Raw genomic sequence first — 23,207 nt, 5'->3', positions numbered from 1 at the left:
GGTTATCCTCTCTCTGTGTGTGTGTGTATGTATGTATGTATGTATGTTTGTTAGTTTGTTTCATTGGCTTTTATTTTTGGTGGTACTGGAATTAAGCCTAGAGCTTTTCCACTGAGCTACATCCTCAGCAGTTTTGTTTTTTTTTTTAAACAGAGCCTCATTTAGTTTGCTAAGTTCAAACTGGCAGTCTCCCAGATTAGTGAGATTATAGGCATATGCCACCATGCCTGATTTGCTTTTGTATTTTTGAGGACTTTTAGATGATCCTAATTTTGCTTTCAGTGGCTTAAGAGTGGTCTTTTGTTTCATTTTTTTGTTGTTGAGCAAATAATTTCATTTAGTTTAGCCACAGCTACATCCAGATTGGGACCCCAGTACAAAACCAGCTGGAAGGATTCTTATATTTACATCCTAGCTTATATCCCAAAATTCCAGAGAGTAAAGCTGTTTGCTTCCCTAAAATTACCTACTCTGAGCTTCTCCTTCGCAGTGGGCATTTTCTGCAGCTTCCCATTGAAAGGCTATTTGTCTCTCTGTTGAGATGAAAAGCTGTCATCTTCATGCAACCTATAGGAATTCCTCACTTGTTTCTTCTCCTGTCATCCACTCTCCCTTCTGCACCCCTCACATTTTGTAACTGTCACTGAACACATTTCATTCTCTTTTTGTGGTTTATTGTTGAGTTTGTGCTTATGAGATTGTAAGTCTGTTGAAACGTGTCTTAACCCTTTAAAAATCTTGTATCTTGCCTATCCCATTTTTATACATTTTTATGAAAGGAAACTCTAATGGAGGGAGGAAAGAGCTTATTCTAGAAGCAGAGGCTGTCATCTGTTCTTTTTTTTACAAAACATATATAAGATGGGCACAATGTTTATTCCAATTTGTTGTTTTGTAGTTAATCCAATAATAGTATGAGTTGTTGGAAAACAATTCAGTTAAACTGTTAAAGATGTGCCAAAGATTTTAAAGCAAAAGTGAAAAATTACTTATCCTACATACCTAGAAGTCACCTGTATAACATTTTGGTAAATATCCTTCCAGACCCCTTTTCTAAGTGCATTACATATACATCATCTTATTTTTCCTTCTTTTCTTTTATAACCTGTTTTTAGTTAACTGTATGTTGTGGATGTCTTTCCCTATGAATAAAGAAGTCACATTATTATTTAGTGGTCACCTAGTATTCTTTTTTTTTTTTGGTCTTTTTCGTTTTTATCGGTACCGGGGATCGAACTCACGACTGCCTGCTTGCAAGGCAGGCGCTTATGCCACTGAGCTAAATCCCCAGCCCCTAGTATTCTTAACTATAGAATTTATTTAACTAATGAATCTTCTGTTGATATTTTATTATCTTAACTACAATGATAAAATACACCTGCCTTATTAATTCCTTAGGAATAAATTACTAATAGTCAAATGATCATGTCAAAGAACTGTCTTCCACCCTCAGTTCCCCAGTGCTAGGATATAGGAGTCTGCTACCATGCATGGCTGGAAGTATTCTCTTAAATGTTTGGTTTGTTTATAACTATATTCGTTCCAGTAGTACATCAGAATACTGAACTAATTTCTTCACTGTTTGCTTACTCTTGGTGTTATTCCTTAAATTTTTTTAGGTACAGTAATTTTTTCAAATGTCACTGCAGGGATCCCATTTAGGCATTCTTTGTCCATTTTAAGATCCATAGTGCTATAGATTTATTTTTATCCAAGATGAAAGATAAATGAGGTAAATGTTTTTAACAATTAAAAGGGTCTTGGAAAATATTTATTATATATTTTTTCTTAATAGAATAATAGTATTTAAATTAAGAAAAGTAAAACTATCTTTTTGTTGAGTATTGTTTTAGAGCAATCTTTATTTTGTGGATGAGGAAAGTGAGAAAGATAGGAATATAAAGTGGCTAACCTCCAGTGACAATGATAGTAAATAAGGCACCTGAGATTTAAATAGTCTTTTGCTTGATACTGAGTTGATTATGAAAAGAGGCCAAAGTAGATAGAAATTGCCATTATTTATATTCTGTTGGGTCTATTAATACCAAAAGTTTTTCTTTTTCATGGAGTTGAGAAGATAGTATTATGTAAAATTTGTTAATGGATTAATGCTATTGAAGTTTTTCAACGAATATTTTGTATTGTAAAGTTTCTCTGTAAATTGTAATTCTCAACTGTTCTCTCAAATGCCAACTGTTAGGAAAGGTAGTCTATGTGTGTACTGAACTATAGAATAATAAAGCATTTAAAGAATGTAGAGTATTCTAACCTATGTGGTACCTCACACATCCATGTCTACAGTTGTCATTTTGTTAATTATTTAATCATTAGATAACCAATCATTCGACAGTTAGACATTTTTATGTATCCAAAAAGGAAGTTTTAAAAAAAACTTGATTTGCTCTTGCAAAGTTTATTATCTAATAAAGAAGATAAACTCCTAAATAAAAAGTTACAGTTTAGTGTGATTAGTTGCTACCCATGAATAGAAAAAGATTCTCATTCTCATTGTGTAAAAGGTATATATAAAGAAATAGAGTTTGATTTTGGAATTTTGAACATAAATTGAAAAAATGTAAAAAGCAACTCTGAATGAAAATGGAGATAAATGAATGGGTATAGATGATAGAAAAAAAAAAAAATACCTGTCGGAGAATTTTGAAGCCTTTACAGAGGATATGCCCTTCTAGCATGACTGTGAAAAGCTAATGTGTAGTTCATATACAGAGAATGCAGATAGGGAATTTAAGGAAAAGGGAATAGCATGTTCAAAAGAATAGAGGTTTTAAAAGACTATGGTACATGTAGTGAGTAAAAAGTAGTCTGCTTATACTAGAGCTCAAATTCTGTGTGTAGGAACTGGTGGGAGAAAAGCCAGGAGAGACGACTGGGTGTAGTTGGTGAAGATGGTTGTATCAGACTGAGGTATTCAGGCTTGATCCCAGGGTCACCAACAGTTAAGCAAGGGAGCAAGAGAATTCTTTCTGGGTGTTGGGAAGGTCATTCTTGGTAGAACAAAAGATACAGTATTTGAAGGGAAAAAATTCTGAAGAAAATGAGACCAGTAAATAGATTATTGCAATAGTTGAAAGAGAAAGTAATGAGGCTCTCCTGTAAGGCACTGCTGCTGACTACAATGGGAAGAGGCAGATCTGAGAGACATTTTAGGGGCAGAATAGAGTGGAAAGAACATGGAAATGACTTGAAGATTGATGCTCTGAATTTAAGAACCAATAAGTTTTAGTCATAGGCAAACTAAGTACTCAGAGTCTGCTTGACAAAAGTGAAAAACATACTGATAAATCTCTGTTTTAATGGGACTGACAGAATAAATGAAGCAAATATTTAGAAATACTGGAGTACCCAAAACTTCTATACCAATGTTATTAGACTTAGAAACAAAGGGAATAACAGTCATAGATGAACTCTAGAAGGTTGGTAGTGGAGTCTAGAGAAGTGAAACAGTGAATTCGATTCTGGTTATTCTGAATTTGAGTTACATTTGATATTGGGATCTCCAGGAGGCATTTGGTAACTTAGATTGAACTTAAGACAAGTATCTTAAAGAGATTTGAACCTATACCTAGGGTAGATTGCTTAAAAGAACTCTAAATAGACATTTTATCTCCTTTATTTCCCTCCCAGTGCCTTGCGCGTCTCTCAGATTCAGAGAATGAAGAACCTTCTCGAGGCCAGATGACACAGCCACATCGCTCAGCATTTGTTTCCAAGAACAACTCGTACTCTATAGCTTTCCTGGCAGGGTAAGAAACTAATTCAGTCAGGGTTCTTTGATTTGTTAGTGTGAACCAAAAGGGACTGGGTGAATGAAGGTATTTACTGTAGCTGCTTTGGGGGAGGTGGAAGAGGTACAAAGAAGTGGGAAATGGGTTTTCTTTTTTTTCGGTACTGGGAATCGAACTCAGGGCCTCATGCTTGCCAGGCAGGCACTGTGCTGCTGAGCTGTATCTCCAGCCCAGGTAGCGGGTTTTGAAATATGAATTAGATAGAAGGGCTGACCTAAACTTCTAAAAGAAAAATAGTATATATCCCTTTCTGGTATCCACAGGGTAGAATTGTGCTCATTTTTCCGCTGCAATGAGTGAACTTTTTATCCTGGGAGGAAACAAAGTCTTCTTGAGTGTGACAGTATCTGGATTTTCCTTTGTATTTAGTGCTGTTAGTAGGAAGTGAAGCCAAAATCAATTTTATTTTAAATCCCTAGGTCTAACTGTGTCTTCATGAGTTTCAGCAAAAACTTAAGACTTTTGGTCCTTTGGACTTTGTAGGTCCTGGGGAGGAAATATATGGATACTGGATAATGGAGGAAGGTGGCTAGTGAAGGGCTAGGTGGAGGGAAGAGAGAGGAGGGCATGGCAGAGGGGAAGAGAGAGAGATGAGGGGTGCGAGAGAGAAAGAGAGAAGGGGAGAGGGGATGAGAGAGAGAAAAGAAAAAAGAAACCATTCAGTAGAGATTTTGGAAACAGCTATTATGTACCACATTCTATTTAATATAGAGCTACAAAGGCACAGTGTTTACCCCTATTTGTTATTTTTTGCTTACCCTCATCCCTCTTTCCTGTCAGTACTAGGTAATGGCTCTCTTTTATTGCCTCTGTGGACATATCCCGGAACTTTTCTGTCCTTAAGATTTTATTGCTGGTCACTCATAAATAAGACACAAAGAAACCACAAAAGTTTCAGAGTATTAAAAATGCTTACTACTGTGATCCCTGATGTAGTGTCCATTCCTGAATCTGTTTTGTGTATATTCTTTTGGAGTGGTTTGATTTTCTTCTGTTGAAGAGTTTTAAGAGTACAATTAATGAAATATTTCTTTCCCTTAAATTCCTCCCTTCTCTAAGTAATAGCAGCTACCTCTGTAGGAAGGCCCCTGCCAGAATATTTACTCAATCATTTGACATCTGTTGAATGGCCATTTTTATCATAGTTAATTAAGATTAATTGATATTGTCAGGACCTGGTATATGGGTATGTCTTTACCACTTACGATGAACATGGGGCTGTTGCATTTGTGCATATGAGCTTGAACTATAGATGCTCTCCAAAAGTGAAACACTGAAGATTGCTTTACTATAACTTCCCACTGCCTGATTGTATATGTAGATACCACCCCCCTTTGTAGCACGCATATATTACAGATTATAAAAACAATATAGCTGGAGTGGTGGTGCATACTATGGTGTCAGCTGCCTGGGAGGCCAAGGCAGGAGGACTGCAAGTTTGAGTGTAGCATGTGCAATGCAGCAAGGCATCATCTCAAAAATAAACAAGGTTAAAAAAAAGAGCTCTACTGAAAAGAAAAATCAAATCAGTCATTCTAACCAAGTCACAATAAATACTCCCTGAAGCTAATAAACATTATTTTATGAAATCTGTGATTAATATCTCATAATTTGAAAAATCCTTTTTTTTTTTTTTTTTTTTTTTTTAATTGTGGTACCAGGGATTGAACTCACGACCTCGCATTTGCCAGGCAGGCACTTATGCCACTGAGCTAAATCCCTAGCCCAATTTGAAATAATCTTAAAAATAAATTTATTTTGAAATACAAATATGATATCAAGGGAAAATTGCCCAACTAGTTGGAGTAGATATTGAGCAGGTTAATTATTTGTCACCACATTCCTTACCTTGTGCCCTTGTAATTTATTCTTTTAAAGAAGGGTAGCAGATTTATTTATTACTTAAAGTGTCTTGCAAATTTTTCTCAAACTGCCGAAATTGCAACCGCAGACAGAGAGATTGTGCTTTTGATTATTTATGTCTTTGGAATTTTTTTTATACTTTCTTTTTCCTTTGTTAGCCCATCTTTGCCATCTTTGTCACTGAGCCATAACTGGACTAATCAGTAGGAAAACTCTGACTTTAGACTTTCCTGTTGAGAAATGTTTGTGGCTGGGTACAGGGTTCACATCTCTAGTTTCAGCTATTTGGAAGAGTTGAAGCAGAAGGACTGCAAAGTTGAGCCTGGCTTGGGCAACTTAGCAAGACTCTGTCTCAAAATAAAAAATAAAAGAGCTAGAAGTACAATTTAGTGGTAAAGCACCCCTATCTCAAAGGGGGAGAAAAGGAAAGAAGTATTTGTGAATTCTGTTTTCCAGGGGTCCATTTTCTTTTACTCAAAGTTAGATGAACTGAATTATTATTAACATTATTAAAACAATTAATTGGGTCCTTTCTGTCTGTGGACACCCTGAGAAGGATCTTTAGTCTCTCTTTCCATGCCATCATGTCTAAGAGTCTCTCAAAAGCCTGGGCAACTATGGAAGTTCCTCACCACAGGATTCAGCTTTAAAACAGCTGATAAAACTCTGAGGAGCCATTGTGAGTAAAGCGGAACATTTCTAGACTGTGTAGTAATGAGAGCTCCAAACTCTGAGCGTTCAGAGGTTTTGGATTCATCCCTTTTGCTACTGTGGAGCTGAACAAGCTGCAGCCATGAGTACAAGGCCCATATGTGGATGGAAGAGTTTGAAGCCAAAGAGTGCTGTGTCAAGAGGGTTCTCCGACCAGGTGCCCACTTGACTGTGAAAAGGATACTTAAGAACGTCATCTAAGAGATTTTTTTGAACAGTAAGGAAAACTTGAAGTAATTGAAATCTTGACTGACCAAGGCAATGCCAAGAAGAGGCCCTTTGCTTTGTGACCTTTGACAACTGTGACTGAATACTACTATTGTACAGAAATACTATATTGTGTATAGCTACAGCTATAAAGTAAGGAAAGCTCTATTGAAGCAGGAGATGGTTAGTGATTTGTCTAGAAAGAGAGGTCACAGTGGTTCTGGAAACTTTCCTAGTGGTTCTAATGGCAGTGACAGTTTTGGTCATGGAAAATATTCATTGATTGTGGTGGCCCTTGTCACAGTTGTGTTAGTGGCACATATCATGGCAGAGGGTTGTGGGCTAGAGCTACAGCTAGTAACTTGTGAAAAAACTTTATATTGTGAAGTTGCTTATTAGCCTTCTAATACATTAGCAATATCTTCTATAAAGAAAAGAAATTAGCCATGGTTACATAATTTTGTTTCCTAATGTTTAGATACTATAAGCCAGAGTTTGTGATTCAGAGTGGCACATTAAGAGATCCATAGTAGCTGTGCTTTCTTCAAGTTGTGTGTATAAGGATAGAGATGGAGACTGACTGGCAAAGGCTCAGTGATGCTACAATGCCTAGTGTTGGAATGAATGAAGAATACAGATCCCCTAAGAAATGGATCCCTCTTCCTTAAAATGAACAAATGGAATACAAAAGTTCACAAGTAACAGAAACCAGGCAGACACGTAAGTGGTATTATATTGGAGAACTGTCTGTAAAATTGATGAACAGAAGCAAAGCTAGAGAGGCCAGGCCTATCCTCAGGGAGGACTAGGAGAGGAAGTATCAGTGTGATTTGGAGGGAAATAGTTGTCCTTTTGTTTCACATGGGTAACATGAAGGTTGTTTGTTATTTCTTACCTCATTTCACTTAACTGTTACGTTAATCCTGCAAACTTTTAATACACCCATTTTATACCTAAGGAAAGTATAGTTCAAAGAGGTGAAGTAACCAGTGTAGCTCTAGAACAACTTGTGGGATAGGCCGAGGCGTCTGTCACAAGTGTATTGTAGTTCAGCTCTCCCTGTACTCTGTCCTGCTCTACCTGCTGCATTCTAACCCAGATATGCTGATTCTGAGACCACTGTTCAATAAACTCCCTCCCTAACTAAACACACACACATTAACTCACCTGAGAACCTTTCAACTCAGTAGAATGACAGAAATAGAATTGGCACCCTGTGAAAAAAGCCCCTGTACTTAAATCTTTGTCTTGATCTGCTTTTGTAACCAAAGGTTGCTTTCCTTCTGTTTTAAAAATCATTTATACCCTAACTTGTTCCAGAACACAATGAGGTAAAATGCTATAGTTATACTGCTGTTTGAGGAGACTCAAATCCTTTTGTATTATGCTAGATTTTTGTCAAAAGAGCTATGAAAACAAAAGTATTCCTATTTATCTGCAAAAGAGTACATAGTACTCCCCCTTTAACTATTGGGGGTAAATTCCAGGACCCACAGTGAATGCTTAAAATCATGGCTAGAGCTGAGTGCTCTATCTGCTGTTTTTTTCCCTATACATCTGTGATGTATCTGTGATGAAGTCAGTTTATAAATTAGGCATAGTGAGAGGTTAATAATCATAAAAGAAAACAATAATAGTAATGTATATTAAAAGTTATATGAATATGATTTCTCTCCCTCCACTCACTCTTCTTCTGATAAAGTGAGGATAGATACAGTGCCTGTATGATGAGCTGAAGTGAGGTGAATGACATTGGCATTTTGATGTACATTAGTTTACTACATGAGAGTTACCTGAACATAGGCATTACAGTATTCGCAACAGCTAATCTGATAACTGGGAAAGGTACAAAGTAACTAACAGATGGGTTGTATGTATATTGTAGATATGTTTCACAAAGGGATAGTGTATACTGTGGGTAGTAAAGCTGGAAGGCATGAGATTTTATAACACTGCTCAGAATGGTATGCATTTTCAAATATTTCTTTCTGGAACTTTCTAATTAATTTCTTTCTGGAACCTTCTAATTAATATTTTTGGACCACAATTGACCACACATAATTGAAATTTTGAAAAGTGAAATGACACATAAGAAGGTGCTACCATACTAGTGCATGTCCACGGTACACAAATATATGAGACATAAAATAAGATAGTAGTTGTTTAGGACTGCAGTAGAGGAATTTAGGGGTGATAACTGAAGGGTACAGGCTTCAGTTTTGAGGTCACAAAGTTCTAAAGTTGATCATTGTGATAATTAAGTATGTGTACATCATTAAATTGTACATTTAAAAATAAAGAATGCTAGTATAGACAAGGTAGCTATTTCAGACAATAAAAATATAAAAGGAGGATTCTAACAAAATCTCATCCATTTCTGAGGGCATGGCAGCTGCTCCAAGACCTAAGGAAGTATGTATGCGTGTCACTCAGGAGTGTGTGCGTGTGTGTGTGTGTCCCTAGCCCCTCAGGGTATTCCAGACCTCAGGGTATGATTAAGAAATTAGTGTGTTATGGATATGTGAGAGACAGAGTACAAACAGTGAACAAACAGCCAAGAGTGTGAGGGATCTAACATTTGAATCATGCTTTATCATTTGAACCCCTTTAAACAGTGTTTCACAAGCATTAAGTCTTCTGGCTTTCCAAATGTTTATGCTGACTGCTTTTCTTTGTAAGTCAGACCCATTGTAGTTGTTAGTATCTGTAGATCAATTATATATCCCAGAAAACCATTTGGTTTCTTGATGGTGGAAATTTTAAACCGGTTGACTTTCAGACAAAGTTGCTTTCTCTTGTTTATGGGTTCATTATGTGTTCATATAGAGCTTTCATAGGTATCTTAAGTATATGGCAGAGTAGAACAGAATGTTGGATCAGTATTTTGTAATAGAACCTGGGTTTTGGAATTAGAGATGGCTATGGGTTTAAATATTTGCTTCAGCTATCTAGGAAAGGGAAGATTACATTTCTCATTTCTCTGTCTACAAATTGGGGATGCTGATACTTATCTCAGAGTATATGTGTGGGTTAAATGAGATACAACCTATTCAAAACACCTAACATAGTACCTGACAGATAAGAGGGTCCAGTAAATGTAATTTTTTCTTTTTTCTTTAAGGGAGAGAAACATTTCTGCATTCTGCATCTTGTATGTTTATTTGTTTCTAATAAATTTATTGAATATATGTGCTAAGTACTGTGTTTGTGTTTCGGAGTGCAGAAATGGTTATGCACAAATGAGAAAAAGAAGGTACCCTCTTTTTTAGATGACCGTATTGAGTTCTTTTTACCCTAAAAATATTTATCACTTTTGCTGAGTATTCTTCACCTACCCAAATGCTTTAGTAACAAGAGCTATAGTATTATTTGTATAATATGTTTGGTTTATACAGTATTTTTACATTTATGATTTTACTGACATTTAGGTCAGAATTCACACTCCATGTCCCTAAAAATGCTACATGGAATTCAGAACAGTGCCAAAATAATAAAAAATCCCCTTTTTGTGCTATATCTCATCTGTATTAAATGTATTTTATTTATATCTTTAAGATACTTTGCCTGATCAGCAAAACTGCCAGAGTAGAGAATTTGAGAAGGCCATCCGTTTTGGCAAAAACACTCAAAATCAACTTTAATGGAACTGTGGAAACTTGCAATCAAAAGTTTGTATCAATAAGTACTTTTGTTTTGTTTCAGGGCTTTGTTTTTGTTTTTGTTTTTGAGACAGGGTCTCACTATGTAGTCCAGGCTGTCCTTGAACTCATTGTTTAGTCCATGTTGTCCTTAAACTCACAGAACTCACAGGGATCCTCTTGCTTTAGCCACTCAACTGCAGGAATTACAGGCATGTGCCACCATGCCCAGCAGAAGTACATGTTTAGTCAGGGAAAATTATATTAAAATAATTCTTTACAGACTGTTTTGGAACTTAACGGTTTAGAGGAGCCTTAAGTTGAATACTGAGCTTAGTATTTGCCAGAGCAGCCATCAGGGAACTGCTCTATGAAAAGTTTCTCGTGTTGATCAGAGTATCTTTCTGTTGTATTGCCTACTTATTTCTTCATTGGAATCTCACCCAAAAGTTACAGGTTTGAAGACGAACGAGCGTGGTAATCCTAGCACTCAGGAGGCTGAGGCAAAAGAATCATTGTAAATCGAGAATCATTGTAAATTCGAGACCAATCTGGGCTACAAAGAGAGCTCAAGGCCAGCCTGAACTGCATTGTGAGACCTTGTCTTAAACAAACAAACAAATAGTTGCAGATTTGAAATAATAATACTGCCTTTCTTTGCTCTTTATCTCTTTTTCCTAGTCCAAAATGTATACTGTTGTACACCAGCATTTTAATCTATACTGTTTATTTCAGGTGGCTTACACAACTGACAATTTGTATGACTTTTTTTTTTCTTTTTTATCGGTACTGGGGATCGAACTCACGACTTCCTGCTTGCAAGGCAGGCGCTTATCCCGCTGAGCTAAATCCCCAGCCCCTAATTTGTATGACTTTTAGAAAGAAATTTCTAGCTGAGCGTGGTGGTGCATGCCCGTAATCTCAGCATAGCAAAATCTTATCTCAAAAAAAAAAAGACAAAAAAATCTAGAAAAGAATGTGTTTGTGTGTAGCAAATACTTACTGATCCATCAAAATGCATGTGCTATACAAAGGCTTTCTAATTTTATTCTCGCTCCACCTCAGATTTTTCATAATATTCTTTTTATGCCATTTCTGGCTCATAGGATACTTTTTTGTTGTGCCCTTTTACTTTTACTATATTGATTTCTCTGCCTCACTAAACTTCAATTGCTTGAGGACCTAGACCAGTGATAGAGAAACTTTCAGAGACCTAGTGCCCAAACTGTGTGTACCCCAAAATTCTTGTTTATCACAACGTGCCAACATGCAATTAAACCTAAACACTGAGGTTTTAGTGTAGAAAAACAACTGTTATCTAATGCTCAGCTGCTGGGGAAACTTGGCTCATGTGTGGACAGAGAGAATACCATAGGTTCGCCACCACTGACCTAGATTGTCTCATTATTTTCTTTATTGCTAGTGCCTGGATGGTATCAATCAGTGAATGCCTGGCATATATTAAACGTGTAATAATTACTTGGTGAACAGAATGGCCAAGAATTGAGGGTGGGAAACAAGGGTGAAAAAGAGATGAATTATAGTCTCTGGGGCAGGTGACAGTTATCTGCATGTGAGTAAGATTCACGTAGGTGATGAGATAGTTAGATACAAAGTTAAACCCCAACTTCACATTCAGAGTGAATCAGTGATCTAAATGTATAGTTAGAACTATATAGCCCATAGAAGAAAATATTTGAGGAAAGTTGGATACATGATAATACATCTTTTACAGATTTATCATGCTATCATATAGTGGACTTCAACATGCAATATGGATATATGGAGTTTTGATTTCAGTTGTAATGTAGTAAGACAAAAATGTGTACTTGAAGTCTCTTAAATCGCTGGGATTTGGGTCTTCAGAAACTCCAATGTAATACATTAAAAGAGGAACTACATTTTATTTTGACTCTGCTGGGCATTTTTGTAAATAACATTTGTTTTATGGCTGAGTTAGGTTTCTTGAGAAGAGATTCAGGTCTGAAGAAAATTTTAATGCTTGTTTTGGCAGCACATATACTGATGAAGAAAATTTTGTTCTTAAAGGAGATTAAATAAAAAAAGGTGAAATATCCTTGTATCTCTCTAGAATGGGCAAAACAGCCATTGGCCTTGGCTCATTTAGACAGTATCTACTTTTGGAAACAAAAGCTTAAATCAGTTGTCCTCTTCTTTTTTTAGGTAGCGTGTGTTCTTAGAATGTGTTTGTTAATAAATTAACTCATTTTCTGTTGTAGCTGCCCAAGGGAATTGTCTTTCTTGGTGAGTGGCTTAGAATGTGCAAAAGAGATTGTCATCTTTTTCTAAACTAGTACATGGGCTAATTTTGACTATTTCTCTTTTATTCTTTTTTAGAAAGCTAAATCCCAAGGTGCAGAGGAGTCAGAGCTGCAGTGACACAGCTCAGGACAGAGTGAAAAGCAAACTCAGAGCAGCTCCAACCAAAAAAGCCAAGGTTTGTCTCAGCCATCTCACAGTTTCCTCTGCACATGGCCACATGACTGTTCTAGATGAGGAAGCAGAATGGTCTTAGGCGTACCATATTAGTTTTATCAGAGGATTCTACGCAAAATGTGAAGGAAAGTTTAAATTAGTAGTCAACGGGGTGGTATGAGGACCATTAGAGAAACCCTTTTAATAGCTGTAGCCAGGTATGGTGGTAGATCTGTTTAATCCGAGCACTCTGTGACTCTGAGATAGGAGGATCACAAATTGAAACCCAGGCTGGGCAGTTGAAGAAGATCTTGTCTCAAAAGAGAGGTGGGGTGCTGAGGTTGTGGCTCAGTGCAAAGACCCTGTTTCAGTCCCCAGCACTATAAAAAGCTAACACGTGTAGCTGAGCTTGTTTTCCCTTCAGATTTTTAATGCTATTGTTTTAAGTATGTGGGAGCTTCTGCTAATGGTGTGCTTTAATTTAGGGATTTTTTTCCCCATTTCTTAGGCTTACATTACCCTTTCTCTTTTTTCTTGTCCTTCTCTTCTTAATCCCTCTACCATCTAAAGGAATTATGTAGATAAAACATATATGTATATATAATCTTTTTAATCTCTTTCAGGTCACAACCATGACCCCAGCCTCCAACCCCATCATTGGTGTCCTTTTGTCCACTCAGAACAACCGCTGTCTCTCAGCCCCTGATTTGACCATTGAAAAGCGTCTGCCCTTCAGCTCCTTCTCATCTTTGGCTTCCCTGCATAAGCCAGAGCGCTCCATCAGCCCCGAGAGCAATGACAGCATCTCTGAAGAGCTAAATCATTTCAAGCCCATTGTCTGCTCACCTTGTACTCCTCCCAAGAGACTCCCTGATGGCCGCGTACTAAGTCCCCTTATCATCAAGTCAACACCTCGCAACCTAAACAGAAGCCTGCAGAAGCAGACCTCTTATGAGGCCAGTCCACGAATCCTCAAAAAGTGGGAGCAGATCTTTCAGGAGCGACAGATCAAAAAGACCCTTTCCAAAGCTACTCTCACCTCCCTGGTCCCTGAAACAGGGGAAGACTTACCAAGTTCTGAAGTTGTCCATTCAAGCAAGGAGAAGCCACTTCTGGCTTTAAATACAAGACTATCCAGTGGGCAGATGCTTTCTGAATCCACTGGACCCACCCCCACTGAGTATTTCCCGTCTGTTAGCCAATCACAGGCAGAACAGGGAAATAATGGTAAAAAGAACACTGAGATGTCATTGGAAACCTGTTCCTCAGAACTCAAAGAGGGAATCAGAGGGACTCCTGTGGAGGGAGAGCAGCGTGCGGGACCAGGGTTAACCCCAGATGCTAAGTTAGATAAAACCTGTATAAGCACAGCCATAAAAATATCAGCAGTTAATTCAGTGGTACCCAAAAGTAATGTTTTGGGTGGGGTCCTCAAAACAAAAAAACAGCTGAAGACATTAAATCACTTTGATCTGGCTAATGGTGTTCTGGACAGCCTAGGTGAGGAACCACTTCCTTCTTTGCGGCGGGGCCAGAAAAGACGTTGTAAGACCAAGCACCTGGAACAAAATGGCTCTCTTAAGAAACTGCGACAGGCCGGCAGTGAGGTGGGTCTGGCCCCAGCAGACCCAGTACTGCGAGAGATGGAGCAGAAATTGCAGCAGGAGGAGGAAGATCGACAGTTGGCTCTGCAGTTGCAGCGCATGTTTGACAATGAGAGGCGGACAGTGAGTCGCCGAAAAGGAAGCGTAGATCAGTATCTCCTACGGTCCAGCAGCATGGCTGGGGCCAAGTAGCACTTAATGAACAGTGTTCACTTTTTTTAAGAGGTCTTTGGTCTCGATCATTTATCTAAAGAGTTGAGTGTTCTCATTTTGGGTTCCTTTTAATGCAAAGTACTGTATAATATGGTTTTGAGAGATTCCAGGACCTTGGTAGTCAAAAGTCCAAGGCAAATACATCTCTGTTCTTTGTGACCCAGCCAGAAGCACTCCTCATCCCCCAGTAACCTCCCTCTGGATGCTTCTGGGCCATATTTGGCAGTACCCACTTGGAATGAGATTTGAAGTGGTGTCATTCCGAGGCATAATGATCAGAGTTAAATGGTAAAGGAAAGAGGGGATACCTTCTCAAACTGATGACCTCCTGACTTCTTTCAACAGGGTGTTTTAAATCAACCTTGCAGATAAAAATTAATTGCATCTTTTTCAAAGAAGTGGGGCAATCTAGTACTTTGGAGGATCCAAAATGATAGATTATGTTCCTCCTTTTTTCTCCCCCTTACCACAAATAACAATACTTGCTTAAATTGGTTGAGCATATGCTTCTATGAAAGTTAATTTACATTCTGTTTAAAAAAATAACATGATTAATGCTGTATGGTTGGCAGGACACATTTATAGACATTGTTTAACTTGGTCTCCCTAAGAGATCTAACTTGTAAGTGGTATTAGCCCCATTTTTAGATGATGAAACTGCAGTGCAGATGTTCAGGTTCTTTCTACTAAGTGACATAGCCCAAATGGACTGCTGGGTCTCCTGACAACGAATCCCATGGATTTTCTACATTAACAGGTTACCCAAATGGACTGCAACCCACAGGCGTGACAGGGGTACCTAAGGAGAGCTGGCTGGGCTTGAACTCCGATAGTGTAAAACCTACATGAAAGTACTTAAGACTGATGGATATATAAGCATGTACTGTGCAATTCTGCTCCCCCCCCCCCCCCCGTTTACAGTCTTCTGTTTTCCTAGGGGTTCCAGCCTATGAGACAAACTATAGTGGGGCTTCATTATTACTTTCCACATGGATAATAATTATCTGCAGTGTTGATCTAAAATCCTAAAAAATTGCCCCGAAGTCAGGCAAAGAGCAATGCTGAAACTCCATACTATGGAAACGAGGTATCTAGCTGGATGCAGCTGGTAAATTCAGTCCCATGGACCTTTGGGGTTTATTTTTCTTAGTGGCTGACACCATGTGTCTTTTGCATCCCTGGTGGTGCTTGGTGCTTCTGCCCATCTGGGCTCATTGAGAATAGGGATTAAGATAGGATTTTAGGGAATATCAGATGGGCTGGCATTCCCTGTGTATGTATGAACTCTTACTATACTTATGGCATTTTAACAAACCTTACAGAATTTATCCCAATGTATGCTGTCTAGAGTAGCCCCGCAGGATATTGCATAGTTTTTCCAATGATGCTGCCTTTGGTGAAAACATTTCTGGAACTGTCTTTGAAGTGTAGAAACATTAATGACATAGACTCACTTCCAAAATGTTAGAACTGGAAGGAACCATAATGGTTGTGTGTTTCAGCCTCCTCCTTTTACTAAGGCAGATGCTGAAGATCAGAACAGGCTCACTGATCAAGGGAGTATGTACAGCACCTTCTCAGAGCAGACCTTCAATCTTTTGGAGTTACTGGAGAGAGAAATTTAAGTTTGAAAGTAGTCAGAAGCTATTTGAGGCCTCTGGGAAAGAAGATGGGTTTATTAAGAGGGTTTGGAGTCATAAATGAGGTGCCTGTAAAACACTCACAGCGATTTTCTTGTGCAGCTCATAGTTCCCAAACAGCTCCCAAAGAGAAATTCCAGAGATGTCTGAAGCATTGTGCTCATCACTGAGATATGTGGGTCTTTCCAGTGACTACTTTGGTGGGGAACCTCACTCACATGAATGTATATATTCTGTGTGTGTGCGTGCGCATGCGTGTGTGTGTATGAACAAACGTGCAGGTGTGTTTTAAAAGTATACATCAATCTCAGTACTTTATATTCATACCACTTCAGTTCTAGGACCTACCGAACTTCAGGCTTCCAAGAGCTGCTAGAGGGCAGTTAGTGCCCAAAATAGAAGAGCTGGCACTGATCTGTAAAGGAAGGGAAGGGTGACCTTGATGAATGCCCATAGAGAAATGTAACCATTACTGCCATTTCAGGTGTTTCTTTTTTGATCTTAGTAAATATTATTGGAAGGCTAGTCTTGTTGGTAGTTGCAGAAACACTTATTTTTTACCTCTTGCCATCTTTTTCTGTAGCTCCAATAATTTGAAAAACATTTTTAGGTAGAACTGATTTTTTTTTTTTTTTTGTACTGGGAAACAAACTTATGACCTCATGCTTGCAAGGCAGGCACTTATGCCATTGAGTTAAATCCCTGGCCCTGGAACTGATTTTTTCTTTTGGTAAAAAGATAAATATTTTAATAGATGAAAGATGTTTTAAATATTTCCCTAATAATACTTTCAAAAGAACCCACATAGCAGTAGCAACAAGTTTAGACTTCATATGCAGAGTAAAGAGCTATTTCTTGTTAAGTGAATATTCTAAATACTAGGTCCAGCTTACTGTCTACCACATACCTACTGTGACGTTGAAGGTAGCAGAGACAATTACTTTCCATACTTCCTGCTGAGCAGGAGTCCTTCAATTATACACAGAGGTGTTTAGGTCTATATCTGCTCAGCTTTGGAGTAGAGGGAAAAACAAACCCACTGAGGTATTGTATTTTAAGATGCTCTGCGTATTTAAACTAAAACATGTTTTTTCTCTCTGCAGAATTTCCATCTTGTTTCCATTATCAAGCTGGTCACAGGAGTTGTTGATAGGGATTCTTTGGGCAGGAGGCAGATGAGAAAAAAAGAAAAGGAAGGAAAAACAAATGATGGGAAGCAGTGGTAAGCTAGAATAAAAGAGATAGTATTTTACATTTTAAAAAAATTAAAAATCATTGAAGTTCAAGGCATTATACAAACTTCCCACATCCTACTAACTCTTGTGTATATGCATTCTTTTTTTCTTATATTAAATAAAGTCATGAGAGACGGAAAGATGGGGTCATTCTGATGGAAATCCAAGAAATGTGGACCCTCAGGAAAGGGTTCTTAGCTCTTTTCTACAGAGAAGGAAAGACACTTCGGGAACATGTTCCGACCCATTGATTCTGTCTGTTAGAAGTCATCTGGCCACATTGGGTTGGCATCAATTCGGAAAAGGTTGTGCACCCTGTCCCCTATAACTGCCTCTTTAAAAAAAAAATTGTCTTTTTTGGCCGAGGCTTTTCAGGGAAAACTTTTCTAAGTGGCTTCATTTTTTTCCCCCCTGGAAGAAGTACTGGTCATAAAAAATATCTTGTCTAGTTGTTGTTCATTTTTCATATAAAATGCCCCTAAGAGATTAAAACAAATAATTGCTGTCTGGTTACAAACTGGTAAACCCAACTAAAATAGGCTGCTATTGTTGTCTGGTGCAGCTGATGACTAGAGGCTGTGCTTTTTTATCCTTTCATTTCCTTTGACAGATTACTTCTAAAGCTCTTAAACTTGTGCCAGCCCAGTACTGGGTTGTGGAGATACAGAGATGGAAAGATGGTCCCTGGTCTTCAGGAACTCAGTGTCCAATAGAATATATTTGAATGTGTGTGTAGCTGGAGTGTGTGTTAATGGTCTTAAGAAAGGTCATTTCTTTTATAACAGTGCTCTTCGATGGTCTTGTCTAGGATGTTCTATACCTAGCACTGCCTTTTATAGAGACCTATCAGTATTTATGAAATGGTCACAATATTGCTTTCCATATGCTAAGTAATTTTTACCAGGGGGGAATGAATCTTCTTCTCCTCTAGTGATTATAGAACAATATAACCTTTTTTCAGGGGCAGCTTTTAGTTTAAGCACCAAGAAACAAGGCAGGTGTAGATTTCTGACATGGTCAACCCCCCCCCCCCATTTTAATAACCATCTAATCTCTTCCCCATTCTGACCTCTAAGAGCTGGCAGCAACTTGAGATTTCTTTCCTTTTTTACTGCTGGCTGTTTATTGAAGTGGAGGTAGGAGGAAGAAAAAAATAAAGGCTATATTATAATCTTAGTATATTCTAGCTAGAATAGGTATGGAAAATATCAGACTTCCTCCACTCCATGTCCCCCCCATACTCCCCCTTTTTTTTAACAAATGAGGATCCAGTGCCCTGTGTACAATTCTATGTGTAGTGTTTTAGGGCCTGAATAAATATTCCTTAAAGTTATGTCCACAATATGATTTGTAAGTGAAGGGAACACCCAAATGTAGGAACTTTTAAAAATAGCTCACACTTCAGTTAAAATGTACCCATATACCCTGAATACACACTCAGGTAGAGAAAAGCCCCACAGTGTAATAGAAATGTATAATCTTGAAAAGTGACATACTTTAGTTGCAATGATTGCCATTTTAATTACCAATAGTTAAAAGCTAGCTAGGTTTTGATTTTCTTTTCTTTTTTTTTTTTTTTTTCTCAAAATTGAAAACTCCTTTGGGTCTTAAATCTTAGCCTTTCCCTCATCAACTCATAGAGTGGTCTTTTGGCTTGGTCATTAGGTTGAACATGGCTGATTATGAATTTTTGGAACTCATGAGAAAGGTCTATGGGGAGGTGGGGAGCACATTCTAGGGACCCATACTGCTGAGCAGATTTAAGGTGGCGCTTAGAAATGCCTCTTTACATGATTGTTATCCACTATAGCTTTCTGAAGATTAGTTCTGTAGATACTTAAGAGATATACAGAGCTTACCACTTTAGACATTAATCAAATGAGATGAAGGAAAAAGTGCCAAAACAGTGTGCAGATTGTTCTACGTATTAATATTTTTTCTAATAAAAGTACTCTCTTCCTTCTGAGTACATGCTTCCTTAATACCTTGCCAAGAAGGTGGCAGTTTTTAATTATGTGAGAGGCAAGGTCAAACTCTGAGCAGACTCCCTTCCTTTCATTTCATTTAATAAAAGGCATAGACAATAATGCCCTTAAGAGCTCAAGAGTAGCTTTTGGCCCTGGTTCCGGATTAAGGTGGCAGCACTCAGCTTCTCCCTGGTTGGCACTGCCTACCCTCCGTGCACCAGTGGAGCTGGGCTTTCACTCTCAACCAAGTTTATATCAGACATGTTAGCACTAACCCTGAGCCTCCCAGCAGAACACTTAAAGTCCCAGCAAGAGAATAGGTACTATGCAAGGGGAAAAATGATTATTTTGAATGCCAACTAATAGATTTTTTCTTTTTATGTGCTGTTTACTCAATTCTTTGTATAATATTGTTGTCCAAAAGGCCTTTTCCCCTTCCGCCTAGAAATAGAAAATGGGTTGTCTGTTGGTTTTATTTAACCTGCTGCAGCTCCCTGGTGGTCTGGTGGTTACAACTTACACACAACCTGCTATGTACATTAAAATTGGAGAAGAGGCCTGGATCCTTGGAGACTGCCACCTCTTCAACGCACCATAAAGATCATTTTGACAAAGACTTGGAAAAGACCATGCCCTATCAGGGATGCTTCTACCACAATGAAATGCTATGGAATCAAGTGGGACAATGTGTTGTTTATTTACAGTACCAAAGTGCATTCTTCAATGTGTATTTGCCTGCTTCAGGCAAGGCCCAAGTTGAAAATACAGTAAAGTAAATTCATGAAAGTAAATGTTTCTAATCAAATTCTTGTCTTGAGAGCAATCTCAGATAAACACAGGATAAACTTAGACTGTGTATTTGACTTTTGATGCTGTCCTTGTACTGGGGAATACTTTGGAATGTCCTGCTCTGGCCTTCAGAATGGTGGAAGAGATCAGGAAATTGGATGTAGTAGTGTACAGAATGTACACTACTACAACATTGTTTAAGTTATCTCCACTTTACAGTTCACTGTCATTCTCACATTCAGCCATTCCTACTCATACTGAGGGCACCAAGAAGGAGTTTGAGTAACTAATGTATAAGACGACACTGTCCTTGCAATTAGGGCTGTATTTAGAAATCTGATTTTTTAACATATGCTTTTTGGAACCATTCTTTAGGAATTCAGAATACTCAGCATCAGTTTCTCATCCAACAGAAATACATGCATCCTCTTCCACCTACACTTGGGGAATCTAATAGCTTTTTCTGCCATCTTGGCCTAGGCCAATCTTAGAGTGATGGCACCACAAAGCAGCTTTGGTTGACAGTGTGTTCCAACTGCTTTCTGGGACAGAGAGCCCTACTCCCTGGCCTGCTGCTTGGGCTAGGACTGGCAAGGATAGAGACCACACTATCTTCCTTCTGCACCTACCCACTTGGGGTGGAAGGCACCCAAGGCAGCAGGGATATAAGGAATAATCTGCATCTATGCCACATGTGACTCCTGGGGTGCTCACTGGTATCATGCATACATGACTAGAAAAACAGTTCAGTTTGGAGAGAGTCAAGGATACCTGAGGTGCAGCTGAAAGTATGAATGAGAAAAATGAGAAACAGCTGCTTTGTCGTCAGGTCTTCCTAGAGAAGGAACAGTCACTGAATACTGGCTTCCTTCCTGGGAATTCTTTACTGATAACATTTGGTTGTGTGTGAAGAAAAAGGAGCCAAAAATCTACTACTCTATAGCCTCCATGATAGGAAAGCTAATCAGATAAGAAATTCAGAATGAGTAACAGAATCTCAGAAGGTCTAGGAGAAGCAACCAGTGTATTTATCCTCAACTAAGAAAGTAGTGTTTGACCTGTGTCCCCCCCTTAATACTCTTGTGTTGAAGGGTTGGCTTGGGTGGGCAGAGAGCAGCTATACTTCTGGCTGAAAAAGCAGAACTGGGAACACTGAAGCACACAGGCAGTACCGCTCAATGGCTTGAACTGTCTAACAGCTTTCCCAACAAGGGAAAGGACAGCCTGTGGAGGAAACAAGCTCCCGGTCACTAGATGTGCACACACAGTAGCATCTCAACTTCTAGGGTTCCACCTTTCTTGAAAGTGAGATGAACATGCTCAGGAGCCCACAGAGCCAATGGTTTGGTACCATTTATAGCTGAAAGCTCTCAGAACTGGACCTGGTGAACGTGACTGTGTGGAAGAGTGGCTTAGGGCCTCAGACAACTCAGGCTGGTCCGCAACATTCCTCTGCATATGACTGCTATTGTGGGTCACTATATATTACCTGAATCTGTTAGGCACCTGTGCCAATGAGCAAGACACACCTTGTGTCACTTGGTGTGACCTGTGTGGACACTGTGATGATGATGAGGTGTGTGTGTGCTTGAGCATCCGCAGCTGAGTATAAACAATTGGCCACTTAAGACTGAAGTTGAATACAATAACATGTAAATATTTAGTTGCAGTTTATGTTGCAGGAATCTGCTTTGCTAAGGATCCTTAATTCTTATTCCACTGTTTCCTAGACCTTGGAAATTATAGGCTGGCTACCAAAGTCTGAATTGTAGGCATCCTCAGGAGAGGAGTAAGGGTTGCCTATATGACTAGGTCACATCCATCATCATCCCTGGAATCCAGCATCCTAGAATCCAGCCCCAGGTCTTCTCTAAGCCCCATCAAGAAAGGGGCCATGCCACAGTCTAGCTTGGCAGAACTACTTACTGGAAGCCCCTGTGACTTCACTCAGCCCCAACGTGTGTTTTGGAGCCACAGCACATTGTGTTTGCTTCTTCAGCTTGTGTCCTGTATTATAGGACCTGGGGAAACTCCACACAAACTCTTCCTACTTGTCCCACTTTTGTGACCATGGCTGTCTGAGAAGGAAACAATCTTTGTTTCCTCATTACCATGGAAAAAGCTGCTCAACAGAAAAGGAACATTTCAGAGGCTTTGCCCCCTGCATTGTACTGCTTGTGGGCAAAATGAATAGCTTGTGCACCTTAGATTCTGTGCTGCCACTCTGTTCCCATCACCCCATTTTCTGACCTAACAGCTGTTGTATGCATGACTCAGGTGAGTGTCCCCAGGATCCTTTGGGTCAATGCACCAGCAAAGACGTCTCCCCAGTATAACGGTCGCTGTGTTCCTGGCCCGGCTTTCAAGGAAGAATGCCTGGCGCCTGCTCAGCGGCTCTACGTACCTGCTCTTTATTGCTGCTGGTCTGGCGGTGAGGTCCTAACAAGCTGCCTGCTCTGTGACCAGCAAATGAGGTCAAGGCAAGCTCGGAAGCCCATGCCAGGCCTCACCCGACCAAAGTCAAGTTTAGGGATGCAGAGGCCTCAGGGAGGACAGGGACGCTGGCCAGGCAGCGCACACTACCCACGTGCAGCCCTAGGCTTTTGAGTCACTGGATGTGGGCTCCTGGCAGAACTCGTCCATGAACTCGAGGAAGCGGCCAAACTTGGGTTGGTCCTCGCTAGGTGCCGGAAGGGCTGGGGGCGCAGGGGCAGCCCCGAACACAGTCCGCAGAGAGCCGCGCACCAGCCGCCGGTAGCGCGCCTGGAACTCCTTGAGCAGCCGCTTGGCCTCCAGGTACTGCTTATGGTTCATGAGTCGTGGCTGGGCCTGCCGGCGCAGTACAGCACCTACAGGCGGAGAAGAAGAAGTGGAAAGTAGGGTAGAGTAGGAGGAGGCGAAAGGGGCTGGAAATGGCCTTTCTAGCTTGGGGCAGCGGGCAGTCAGTAGAATCCCCTCCAGACTCTATCTCCAGCTGTGGTGCAGGTTCCCATCAAGCTGCATGACTTTAGGCAACTCCCTCCTTCAAGATTCTTTCTCCATCTGCACCAACACTGGATGCCTCAGGGCCCCTCCTGTTCCAGGGAGCCCTTTCTCTG

The 23,207-nt window shown here is 39.5% G+C and overlaps 2 protein-coding genes across 7 annotated transcripts in view; one reads left to right on the top strand and one right to left on the bottom strand.

Annotated features, from left to right (window-relative positions):
* The window catches only part of Rnf169 (ring finger protein 169), a 67,383-nt gene extending 47,272 nt beyond the window's left edge, over window positions 1-20,111 (top strand). For both annotated transcript variants that reach the window (XM_063256499.1, XM_003463407.4), the window contains 3 exons: window positions 3,646-3,764; window positions 12,584-12,683; window positions 13,285-20,111. In XM_063256499.1, coding sequence (XP_063112569.1) covers window positions 3,646-3,764; window positions 12,584-12,683; window positions 13,285-14,457 — 1,392 coding nt within the window. In that variant the 3' untranslated portion in view covers window positions 14,458-20,111. The remainder of the gene's footprint in view (window positions 1-3,645; window positions 3,765-12,583; window positions 12,684-13,284) is intronic.
* Xrra1 (X-ray radiation resistance associated 1) overlaps window positions 19,994-23,207 on the bottom strand; it is a 67,185-nt gene continuing 63,971 nt past the window's right edge. For all 5 annotated transcript variants that reach the window (XM_063256495.1, XM_003463398.5, XM_063256498.1 and 2 more), the window contains one exon: window positions 19,994-22,958. In XM_063256495.1, coding sequence (XP_063112565.1) covers window positions 22,705-22,958 — 254 coding nt within the window. In that variant the 3' untranslated portion in view covers window positions 19,994-22,704. The remainder of the gene's footprint in view (window positions 22,959-23,207) is intronic.

This window comes from Cavia porcellus, unplaced genomic scaffold (genome assembly GCF_034190915.1).
Source record: "Cavia porcellus strain 051 isolate PalLab524CR breed Dunkin Hartley unplaced genomic scaffold, mCavPor4.1 scaffold_9, whole genome shotgun sequence".
Taxonomy (NCBI): domain Eukaryota; kingdom Metazoa; phylum Chordata; class Mammalia; order Rodentia; family Caviidae; genus Cavia; species Cavia porcellus.
The sequence above is the reverse complement of the archived record's forward strand: the minus strand, read 5'-3'. Positions and strand labels throughout refer to the sequence as shown.